At 39.9% G+C, this 12,843-nt stretch overlaps 1 protein-coding gene across 1 annotated transcript in view; it reads right to left on the bottom strand.

Moving 5' to 3' along the window:
- Positions 1–1,599: 1,599 nt before the first annotated feature.
- The window catches only part of AMMECR1 (AMMECR nuclear protein 1), a 94,736-nt gene continuing 83,492 nt past the window's right edge, over positions 1,600–12,843 (bottom strand). Inside the window, 3 exon segments of the mRNA XM_041396369.1 lie at positions 1,600–5,977; positions 8,791–8,887; positions 10,566–10,656. Of these exon segments, the coding sequence (XP_041252303.1) occupies positions 5,863–5,977; positions 8,791–8,887; positions 10,566–10,656 (303 nt within the window). The 3' untranslated portion in view covers positions 1,600–5,862.

Raw genomic sequence — 12,843 nt, 5'->3', positions numbered from 1 at the left:
TGGGAGAACATGCACAGAAGCTTTCAGTTCACACCTTTGTTCAGAAAGCTGCTGTAGCAGCTGCAGGACTGCACTCAGCCCCACACCACAGGATGGCAAAGTAAAGTAGTGTTAATGTACTTTGCAAATGCTTCTGGCTGTAATAAACATGATTGCAGCACAGTCAGATGTATTCTTGTGACCCAGTACAGCTCAGACAAGCAGGTTATTGCCTTGTGTGCAGTTCTTGGCAAATGCTGTTCTTGGAAAAAGAACATACTGGATGTGCCCATCCTGTATTATTATATCTCCATTGCAGAGGATTCAAGTTTTCATGTAGCTGGGGAAAAGAATCAATTTTCCAGCTTAATTTCTCTGGCAGAGTATAAAGACTGATGAAACAGCTTAAGTAGAAATCCAGTGTGAAGTGCTGTATGGCAGCCTGAGTTGAACCAAGCAAGCAATTTCCCATTGCAGGCACTGCTGATTACTGTCAACAGCCCTCTATAACTAATTGGAAATTAGTTATAATTTTGTTGTTTAATACCAACAAATATGTAAGAATAAGCAAGTTTCTACATCTGAAACACCCCTAATGCTACTGGCTTGGTTTGATTTTTACACCATGGGAATTGGAGAGCTGGCTAAAGCAGTGAGAAGAGTGGAAACTCATTGTAGGAAGTGGTAACTGGCTCTGCCTTTCAATGGCCTCAGAGTTTTAGATTAGGCTTAGTGTAGGTTTTATACTAAATTTTACCAAATCTGTGAGCCAAGCTTCCATCACTGCTTTAGTATTTACTCAGGCAGGTTTCCCTTCAGATGTTTGTTCATCTCCTAAATCAAAGCTTCGGAACAAGTGAAGGAATGGCTGCATCAGACTCCAGCATCCAAAGGTTACATGGATTCTATTGCTCTGCTTTCCAAGGCACTGCATCCACAGCCAGCAGAGCTGTTAATACAGCATGAGGCGAACAAAAGCCCTTCTAAACTCAGAGCTGAGTTCCAGGGAGATGGAATGCTTTGTCTCAGGAATTATCCTACAGAGGAAATATGCTCCCTTTAACTCAGACTCAGTAGAAAGTCTCTCAGTGCACCAAGAATTTGGCTGAGGGACCAGAGTTCTCCAACTGGATTCTGGCATCAGCTGTTGCTTGGACAGAGATCCTTCAATACACACTGGCACAACGTTCTGTTGAACAATCTGGCTGGTGGGGGTACCAGTGCTATGTTGCTGACACCAGTAGAATTGCTTCTGCAAAGAAGTTTTGCTTCAAAAGACTGAAACCATTTCTGCCTTCACAGTAGGGAGCTCAGGCCTGGACAGAATTCCATGTGTAAAGTTAGACAAGAAGTATAAAACTGAACTGGCAATTGATACAAATACTGATGAATATAGTGAGATAAATAACTGATATAGCCGATATAGATGGTGATTTCACTGGGAGTGTTTAGTGAAAACTGCACGTACCTGTCCCCAGTTTGTTCCTACAGCAGACAAAAGGGAAGACAGGAAAATATTTCTAACACACCATTAGCCTTTGACATTAACACCAGGCACAAATGCTTCAATAAAAAACACTGACCAAGCCACACAGTTAAGGAGAGAAACATAAAAAGAAATGGTGGTTCTTTTTCCTTATTTTATTGGGTAAATGATTTAAAAGGTAATAACAATAGTGTTAAAACTACAACAATATCTTTCCACAGCCATATCTCACAGACCCACAGATAACCTTCTAGCATTTTTTTTTCTTTTTCCTCATTTTTCTCTTTTTAAGCCGTACTTATATTAAAATGCCCATTTCAACAGTTTCTTCACACTAATAGCAATTAAATGTGGAAGGAAGAAGGATCTAGTTATAAAGGAAGGGGGTTCAGGTAATCTGTGATATTACTGTCATCAATTGAGTTGCTAAGGAAGGAAGGAAAAGACCGAGGCCTTACAAGCTACTCCAGGTAGCTCTAAGCCCACTGTGTGTCACCATGGCATTGAAGATAACTCAAGATGCTGGTGAACAATTTAAAGTAAGTTTGTTTTTTTTTTTCTTTGTAACATATAAAACACTAAAATAACTTAGAAACTAGATCCAAATATCTTGAAAAGAATCAACTTTGATATACAAAAACAGTCATAAGTTGTTACAAAAGTTTCAAACAAAAGTTTGTTTTCTCAGTGCGTTTATGTACCAGCGCAATTACTGAGTCCAGAGCAAAGAAAGAGGTTTTTCTTTTTTTATTTTTTTTCTTTAACAGTAATAAAAAATGAGGAAAACATATCTTTGTATATAAAGAATCATTGCTGGTCTTAAGAATAAATGTAATCAGAAACCCTTAAATCTGAGAGGCACACTTTGGGTTTCTCTTTTTTTTTTTTTTTTTACTTTTTTTTCTTTTTTTAACATAAAATGAAAGTCACCAGTTTATTTAAATGGAGGAGATACTCAGACTCCCCAAATAAACTTAATTCAATTAACATCACTAGCAAAAATCAGTTAGAAACTGTACAAAAATAAAAAAGTTAACACATTTAATCCTGCAGGGATTTTGGAAGGACTGGAAGGCAGGCTTTAGGAGCAGCATTTGGGCATGGCTGGAGGCTTCTTTGGTTCGATCTAACACACATAAGAGATGTAACCTACTCCAGACAACAGTTTTAAAAACCCGCACAGTTGAAGACAAGTAGAGGTCCATATACAAACTCCAGGTGTGCCAGGGCTGTGCCCACCTTGGCTCCAGAGCGGGGCTGAGGTCAGGACCGGAGCGTCCACCCCTGCCGGAGCAGCATCCGCTGGCATGGCAGCAGGAAGGACACTTGAAGCGTCACCAAGTAACAGCTTCGTGTCAACTCTATGGTTTGGTTGTCTAACTCAGTTTACAGAACAGAGTTTTTAGGAACATTAGGCAAGAGAATGAAAAAAAAAAAACCCAAACAACCTCTTCAATGGAATAAGGCAAACTGAGTAGTGCTCATTAAAAAAAAATTAAAAAATCAGCATTTCAACTTAACAAACAGTGAAATAAGCTACTTGGTTGTACTTTAATTTCTATAAAGTACCCCAAAGGAAAAGCTAATCTGTAGCTAACCCCAACAATACAGCTAAAAGCTACTAAATGTAACTACGAGGGAATGACATTTGTGAGAGCAATTGCTGATTAGCTTTAAGCAAACAGACCTACTCTGTGCCAGTGCATGTCACAGTGAGCTGCATGTTTGGTACAAAGAATCCCACAATTACAGAGAAACAATCTGCAGCAGTTCAGCACAGTGTGCTGAGGAGGTAGGTGCCCTAGAAACACTGTAGGTAGACTGATTATTCCAATCTTTAAAAAAATAATCATACAATCTGATTGACCACAGACTCCGTAACAGTTTTTAAATTAGTGATACAAAACTCTGGTCCAGAAGGGTCTGGCATGAGCTCGATTCAAAAGCACACCTTTGCAGTTTGTATAACACCCTTGAACTATATTTTTAAGCAACAGCTACTAAGAGATAGACAAAAATGCATTGTGCATTATGCTGTATACAAAAAGGAGACAAAACTATCCTTTTCTCCCCCAAGCCATGGTGGGAAGTATTGCTGACCTCGTCCTTAAAATCCTGCAGGATTGTTTATTCATCAGTATATCATTATTACACTGGTAAGAAATTCTGTATAACATCTGCATATATCGAAGATTTCTTAAAAAATCTGATATGATTTTAGATCCGCATGACCAGTCACGTGACCTTCTTGAGGTTGATTAGCACCTTTCAATACATATATATTTTTATATATAATAGATCTTTTTAAAAAACTTCTAACAATGAGCTCATGCAGAAGCACGAGCGAGCTGTAACGAGATGACAGATAAAGATGGGGTTGGATGACTTTTTTCGCAGCAGAATGATTCAGTTTGTGCTCAGGTTCCCTATAAGGGCAAGAAAAAAAACCAACACAACTCTATCAGGTAGCCACTTGTTCACATTTCCACTTGAAGACTAATTAATCTAAAAGTGTTCCCCAAGTAGAAACAACACAACAGTATCATCCAAAATAGCCTCTGTATAAACATCTACTCATTTTTGCAGCTTCTGGCTGGCATCTCTTGGCTCCTGAAATTTCAGGCCCTCTGCTTAAAAATTAAGGCATCGCAACTGAAAATGGTAATATTTGGACATAAATGCTGTGGATGAAGGAATACCAAAGACATTCTACAAGAACCTCCATAGAAATTAAGTGGCAGACCTAACCTCATATAAGGGATGAGCATAATTTATCCTTATCTGACTATGAAACCCTATTGAAACACTTTTACAGTTGATCCAATTTTTTTTAAACTGAATTTTGTCTATTTGATTTTTATATATCTACGTATTTACAAACATTCATTATTCAAAGTAACTGGAATTTCTGCTTACTGTGGTTTACTCACTCAGATTAGGAAGGTTGTTTCTGTAACAGGCGGCCTGTGCTGCAACAGGCAGCAGTGGGAGCTCTGCAGGCACAGGAGGAAGCAGTGAGCTCCTGCCAGGGCCTGGCCTTGCAAACAGACCACACATACCTTTTACTAAATCCTATCTTTACAGCAGGAAAAAGTTCCAATCGGTTTTCTTTCTTCTACCGTGTGGAGGGGTATCAGAATTATTACACAGTACTTACAGCTCTCAAGCACTATTCCTGCAATAGATGAAAACGTGTAACATTATGGCGTTCTTGTCCTGGCTCTCTCACAACAGCCTTTTTTCTTTTATTAAACCAAAGTTAACTTGATCCAACTATTCATGACTTGAGAAAACTCAGTAAGTTCAAGAGCAGATGAAGAACAAAACAGGGATTTCTCTTTTCCAAAATAAATTTGCTAATAATAATAAAAAAAGTAAATCTCATTTTAAAGAGGAAAAAAAAGTGTCCAAAACCCTGATGCCAGAGCAGCCTCAACAGGGTTTGCTAAAATGTCTGGAGTATATGTTTTCTATGAATTTTATATATAAGTATATAATTATGTTATAGTCAAAGGCACTAAAATCTAAATCCATTTCCTTTTTAATATGACATCTGCTACTCACCAATCTGCTTTTAGGACACAAATGTCACTCCTAATTTGAGTCATCAGAAAGGCATCATCTCATTACAAATGCATTCTCGTGGCTACTCCTGACAGGCCTGGGCTGCCTGTGATTCCCAGCACAGGATGGGACACAAAAGGGTCCTGGACTGGATTGTGCCCAAATCATTTAGGCCACTTGATTCTGAACATGCTGCCATGTTAACATCACCTCTCGCTGTACATGAGTTGCTTCTCTTCATCCCAAAAAAGCATTTTGTACGTCAGCCTTGGTGCTCCGGCTGTTTGTGCTGGATCTGGAGATCCTGTACAGAGCTACATGGAATCTTTACTGTGAAGGTGAGATATTGTACACACGTCATTAAGAATGTTATGAAAATGCAATTCATTGTCTACTTCAATACCTGAATCTGATATGTTTCATTCCCTATCAAACCCATTAATGCAAAAGCCACGAATGCCTTTTTGCTAAGCAAAGCATCCCTAACTGCAATCCTTAAACTCTTCCTTCCATCCACAGTTACAGAAAGCCTTGATTGATATAATTCAATGTTAATGAAGTAGAAATTTAAATTTTCATAAAAAACCCAAGGGTATATATGCTGCAAAAAAATCTGCAGTGAATCAATAATAAAAAGGTATGGGATCTTTGTAGTAATGCAGTTTTCCCTCCCGTTGCCATGATGAGCTGAACCAACCAAGGAGCCTCAACATGGCAACGGAAACTATCATCATAAAATGGTACAGTAATAGAGATAGCTAGACCAAGAAGGGGCAGGGTCTCCTGGGAAGAGGTCTGCAGAGAGGTCCAGTGACTGGTCATGCGGCTCAGTGTCAGGAATAATGGTTGTACGGTGGAAGGGGGTGCCCAATACCATTCTGGAAGTGATGATGCTGACGATGGGCAAGGTACTCTGTGTAGCTCATCGTCATCTTCTCACTGCGGTACCTGGCAAAGAGCAGAGAGGCCAATTCAGGAACTGTTACCAGGAAGCTGCAAGTAGCACCAGAAATGCTGCACTGCTGCTTTGTTTAGTGGTAAGAGCTCTGTACTTCTGATGCTGGGAATAAGACTGACTTCAGCTGCACAAGGGAACTGCCACAATTGTCAGGGTCATTTCCTGAATCATGCCACAAATCACAATGTAACTGCTTACAAAAAAATACTTTAAACAAACAGAATTGTTAAGAATGGTTGCCTGCTATGTTGGTTGAGGTAGAGGGAATAGAGAATGTCCTGTAGCTTCAGCCAACCCTCTACAAAAATCTAGTAGGAAAAACCATAAACAAGCACTACAGATTATTGGGCTGTTTTTAAGCAATCAGTATCAACTGTCTGCCAAATTCTGCTTTTAAAATTATCCCAGCTACATTAAATATAGTTACATTCTTTTTAGACTAGAATCACAGAGTATCTCCAGTTGGAAGGGACCCATCATGAACATCGAGTCCAACTCCCAACTCCTCACGCAACTACCTAAAACTAAACCATATGGTTAAAAGCATTGCTCAGACACCCCCTGGCCTCCAACAGGCTTGATGCCATGACCCTGGACAGCTTGTTCCAGTGCCTGACTACCTTCTCAGTAAAGAATATCTTCCTGATGTCCAGCCTGAACTTCCCCTGAGGTAGCTTCATTCCCTTCCCTCATGTTCTCCTGCTGTCACCTGAAAGAGGAGATAAGCAGCTCTGTTCCACTGCTCCCCTGCAGGAACCTGTAGACCCCAGCAAGGCCTTAGCCCTCCAAACTGAACAGAACATGTGACCTCAGCTGCTACTCCTGAGTCTTGCCCTTGAAGCCTTTCACCATTTCTGGTCACTTTCCTCTCATCACACTCCAGAGTTTGATGTCCTCACAGAGAGGCACCAAACTAATTTTACCTGGCTTTGAAGTGAGACCAGCAGGCCTGTAACAAGGATCTTCCTTCTTCCAAATGGAACATTTGCCAGCTTCCACTCGACTGGGACCTCTCCTGACTCCCAAGTCAGTTGAAAAATAATGAAGAATGGTCCCACAAGAACATCGCCCAGCTCCCTCTAACTAAAGGCAGAATCCAGGTCCTGACAACAAATATTCTGAATACATCTGCATCAGTACTGTCTGACAATGAGGAACACAAGGGACCTCGTTCCTCCTGTTCTGGACCTTGACAGATCTGCAGATGGCAGAGAATCCCCAGCTGCTGACCCCTGCACTCCAGACCCTGTGACTGCCCCGAGTCCCTCTGTGCCACTGTTCAGCTCTCTTTCAAAACAGGGCCAGAACTGCTGGGGGTGAACCTGAAGGGAGTGACAGACTCATGAACAGCCTAAAGCCTTCTTCACACACAGGATGTTTACTTTCATTCAGAAGACTTGAAAAAGAAGTTAAAAGACCTTATTCACTCCTCCAATAGTTATTTTCACGTATGGCAATAAATTATTTAAATAAGTTTCTAAAAGAGGTTGTCTAATGCTGGAAAACAATTACTATTTTAATAATAGTGTCTCTAATCTGTCAGCAGTATCTGAGATTTTAAGCAACAAAGCAAGTAAAACAGGCAGTCAAAAAACCCCTTTTTCTGAATGTTAAAAAATCATGGTTTGCTCATTTCACTTATCAGGCAATCAATTGTGGTAGCAGTTTCATTGTTGTGAACTTAATTACACTAAATATAAGGCTTTTTGTGGGTTTTTTGGGAAGAGTGGGGGTGAACTTCAGCAGTTTTTCTTTTGTTTTGTGCTCCATGCCATTGCTTGAAGCAAAATCATGCAGCAGGAAGACAACACATGCTATACAGAATTTTTGTTTAATGGAAAAATATGCTCCTTATTTGCTGAGGGGTACAGAAATGATCTATTGCATTATTACTCTTGCCCTCAGCTATCCCCAGATACTCTTTTTGAATATCTTTTTGAAAATAAGATAACAAGGTGTACAGCTGAAATAAATTGAAGGGAGACTGGGGTTCTGCACTTGGAAATTTAGCTGATTTCTGTAAATCCTTCCTCTCTAATTTAACCTTCAGAATAAAATGTTTCCCTTCCTCAGAACTACTCCACAGGACTACCCTTCAACACCTAATGGCAATATTATGGGCAGAGTATCTGCTGCTAATTCTGAAATACCTTGGCTGCCACACACTAAGGAGCCCTCAAGAACACGTTTTATTAAATTAGCAAAACCAAATGAAACTAGTATGAAATAAAATATTAAATTCTTGTCCCCACTCCTGGGAATACCCTGACACAGTTTCACTAGAACACTGGCTGTGCAAGCAGAGCATGGCTTGCATGTCTCACACCTCAAGATTAGGGAAACCTGTACTCCACAGGGCACAACCCCAGAGGTTTCTCTGAGGATCCAGCAGATCAGGGCTCTGAGTGGCCTCCATGACAATACAGCAGCAGCCCCACCACACCCAAATAGATCTAACAAGAGCAAGTAATCCCTGTTAACCACAGCCCTGAACAGCCACTGCAGCCAAAAATCCCTCTGGGAGAAGGCAGAGCTAAAGCACTGCTGTGAACGTGCAGAGTTCAGCCCACACCTGCAGGTCCCTGACAAATCACACCCTGGACTGAACAGCTGCCTCTTGCTCCCTGCTTAGGGCCACCCATCCCTGTGCAGAGCTTCTCCTAAGCCTGTACTGCTCTTGGGAACAAAGCAATCATGAATGACACATCCAGGAGAGTTTACCATTACCATCTGCAGCAGACTTACCAGGAAGGAGCACCTCCCAGCACTACAACAGGGCTCTGTGTGGTATCCCAGTGCATACCTGGTTAGCTTTATTGTTTTCCTGAATTCATTAGTAATTGGAGCTTTGTAGCCTCCTTTCCTCAACAAGGAATCTATGGTTTGAATGTGGTCCCATCCTGTTGGATTTTACAGTAGCACAAATTAGTGAGAAATGAAGCAATAGGGAACAGATGTTGCAAAAGCACAGTACAGTGTGTGGTGCTGTTGAGAGTGCAAGGGCTCTGCTGGCATTTGGGATAAACCAAAACATTCTTCCCTACTTCAGAACAGCTGAAGGAAATACCACATTTAGCATTTCTTTACACACACAGCTCACTCTACAAACAACATGTATTTCTCATCTCATAGCTGAAATATATTAAAAGTGAACCCACTCTGCCCAAGTGTCCTGAACTGGGTGTGTGATACAAAACTAAACTTTCCCAAAACATTCAGGTATGATCATGTATCACAGCCACTTTAGACATTATAAATGGTTATAGCAATATGGAAAACGAAACTTATGTATAACATTTAAAATAATTATTACTTGAACATGTGCAGAGAACTTGAAATCAGACTTCTTCATAAATATCACTTCACTTTAGAGAGATATGGATGATTTTAGAGCAACTATATATTACAGGTGTCTGGATAATGAAAGAAGCTATGGATTTAAAATACAGATTCATTACTGTTCTCAATAAAATCTTCATGCTATCCAAACCTCCTATTTATTTAAAAACTCTCATATTTTAAATAGCTGTTAGAAATGTTATTTCCTAAAGATGCAATAATTAGTCACATTGTTACATTAAAAAACCTGCAAAAACCACAGTAGATCTGGGCATATACAAAATACAAATGAGTAGTTCTGGAGACTTCAAAGAATCAGACTGCAATTCATGGTCTACTAAAACTATTCAGAAATTTAGACACATTCCTCCCACAATTCCTAAATTTTAAAAAAAGCTTGGAACACCCCTAGACTTTTATGAAACTATCTGGAAACAGAATTAAAAATTAAAAAGAATTCTTAGTAAGAATATCATCTGAACTCTTTGTAGAACAACTTCTATATAAAAAAGTAAAAAAAAGCAGCAGTAATGCAAACTATAAACATTGAGACAAACACACACTAACCATGGAAATAAAAAAACATAGTGAGTGTTTAGCGTCAGAAAAGGACTGTTCAACAAAATCTACTCCAGTTTTTTGAATTCACAAACTTAAGTTTGTGCCTCTATTAAAGGGACTTTTAACAACATTCTTCTGCACTTCCATATTGAAAATAATTTCCTTCTATCCATTAAAAACCCTGGGAAGTCAGTGTTTGTAACAGGAATTGAGTACTAGCAGAAAGTACCTAACTGAAAAACAACTTGATCATCAGGATTCAGGAATAAATCATGGTTAAGATAATTGTCCAGCCATCCCAATGCTTAACAGAGCTTCTCCATCTCCCTATATCACAGCCTAGCAGCCACACAGAACTGGCAGCTTTTAACAGCTCTTAGCCTGGCTGACAGCACTGTACCACTCCTCCACATTTTATTTTCCTATAGCTACACTGCATTTATGACTGGCTCAAAAACCACATACAGTTTTTACTGAAGCCCTCTAGGAGACTGACACAGGCATGTAATGGGCATTTTATATAAGAGTCTTCTTACAATTAAACACTGCTCCATCATCTGACATCAGTGCAGGGTCAAATACTGCATTTTAGATTTACAGAATTCTGTATTTTTAGAAATACAGAATTTAGATTTTAAATTCTTCCCCAGATCTTAGGAAATAAAGTGCAACAATGACCTTGCTCCTTCGCGACCTCGGGTAAGTAGGTGGCCGTGCGCTTGGATCCTTTCTCGTTGATGAACTCTATTCTAATGCCATGCACACCCACCTGCAAGAGATTGGCACTCCATTAGCACATCACCAGAGGAAAGATACAACACGGTGACATGGTCAAATCCAAAACGTGAGCAGTGGTTAACAGCATTTCACAGAGTTTCAAGGAGGTGGCACTGCACTGGGTGTCATGTTTTCGGGAGGTGTTCACTTACTGCCATGTAAGCTCAGCAGCAGCACAGGTACACAGGATGTTCCTCTGCTCCCCACCACGGAGCTTCATTCCTGGGCTGGAGGAAATCCAGCTGAGGAGCTAAAGTTGTTCTGTCTCCTCTGACACTGTCACCATTGTTGTTGCTGATAAAATCACCTGGTCACCAGCTATAATCTGCAGGCAAAACAGCTGCCAAATCTAATGAGGCTTCAATTAAGAGCATTAATTTTGTTCAAAGCAGCAACTGAACAAAGATTTGTCACACTACAGACTTGAGCCTGGAGCCTTCAAAATTTCACCTCATGTATGAGGAGGAAATGGAAATACTACGAAGTACCCAGCCTCAAACTCCTGTTTCTGCTACTAAGAACTGTAAGGTGACAACATGACAGCACGGAAACCGAGATTACTACTACCAAGGAGCTGGATGCAGGTAAAAATCAAAATGCTGAAAATATTGGGAGAAAAAGAACCAAGAGGCTGGGCACGTTTCCAGGGCATTGTTTAAGACCCCTGTTTTCAGGTTACAATAATTCTGTGGAGAGTACCTGCACTGGGATCAGGCCATAAAAGATATTCCATTGCCAGAAGGTTTTCAGTTGCTTTTGAATTCTGTGCACAAACACAAAGCATTATTAGATGGACATTTTTATGCCCACATAACCAAGATGTTATTTCCATATGAATCCCAACACTGCATGTGAAAATGAGTCAATGTTTTAAAAGGATATCACGTTGTTTGGTGTGGCACATCCTTGAGGACACAAATTTAATCAAAAAATGCAGTAACATTTTCTCCAGTGACAATTTACTTACTTTACCATAACAGCAGGGCAGTCAAAAACCAAAAAAGGAATATTTACAAAGCTCTACTGCTTCTTCAATTAACGTATTTGCTTATATTAAGACTTGAATTTTTAAACTATTCACTCTTTATATATAAGCAGGGGAAATGGGAGGAAGAGTCCTTTGTGGCTGGCCATGGCCTCAACCATTCTTCCCTATGAATCTAACATTGTTAATAAATAGGAAAAATGTAACTTGTGACTAAGAAATTTAATTCACTGCAACTTCTAACATGTTATTTCATTACCAGATATTCCTAAACCTCAACTTTCATTACATGGATATACATATAATCAGAGATTAAATCTGTATACTCAGAAGATACAATTATAAGCCCAAAGGCCTGAAAGTAAAATGAAGTTATGTTAGAAATTGAAAACAGCCTACAGAGTTTATGCCCAAACCATTAAGTTTCTGCAGCTGGTGATTTTGTAACTGTGTATATTCAGTACTAAGATTAAATATTTCCAGGGTTTGCACACCTTTAAATCCTGCAGAATATGAGATTCTAAATGCTACACAAGTGTTTTGCATAGTAACCAGGAGCACTAGTGATGTACTAAAGTATGATGCAACATTCAAGTTGCATCACTGCTCTGGATGTTTCCCGTTAACCATTTTAATGGACTTTTAGGCCCATGTCTGTAGAAAAAGGGATGTACAGCAGGGGAGAATTTCATAGCATCCTGTGGAGCATGAATTCCAACTGTGCAGCTGAGCAGGACAAACAGATTTTCATTGTTCAATTCCAGCTAGCAGGCTTGAGTTAAATAAATGGAAGCCACACACAAGCAAAATAAAAATGACGCACACTAAGACTGGCATGGGCACAGTATGGAATTTATTTTCCTCAAGAGATTGGTGTTCAACTGATGCAAACTTCTGTGAGATTTCCCAAAATAGCCCTCTCCATGATGGGAGGTAAGGGCTGGGTCTCTGTGTGGCATTAACTGCCCTGCTACCAGAACCAGCACACACCTTCCTACACAGCCCCAGGTCTGCTTCTCAGACTAAAAATACTGAGGCACTACAGGCAGCATTCTGTAAAACAACAGCATCTGTCTGTGAAGTTTAGAAAAACAAACCAATCTTGTGCAGATAGAGCTGGAGTTCTGCCTCACCTATTACCATTCATTAGGGAAACAACTGCCTACAGCCAGCCTCTGGAGCTGAAAAGGGACC

The sequence above is a fragment of the Onychostruthus taczanowskii genome, unplaced genomic scaffold (assembly GCF_017590055.1).
Source record: "Onychostruthus taczanowskii isolate IOZ18803 unplaced genomic scaffold, ASM1759005v1 scaffold13, whole genome shotgun sequence".
NCBI lineage: Eukaryota > Metazoa > Chordata > Aves > Passeriformes > Passeridae > Onychostruthus > Onychostruthus taczanowskii.
The sequence above is the reverse complement of the archived record's forward strand: the minus strand, read 5'-3'. Positions and strand labels throughout refer to the sequence as shown.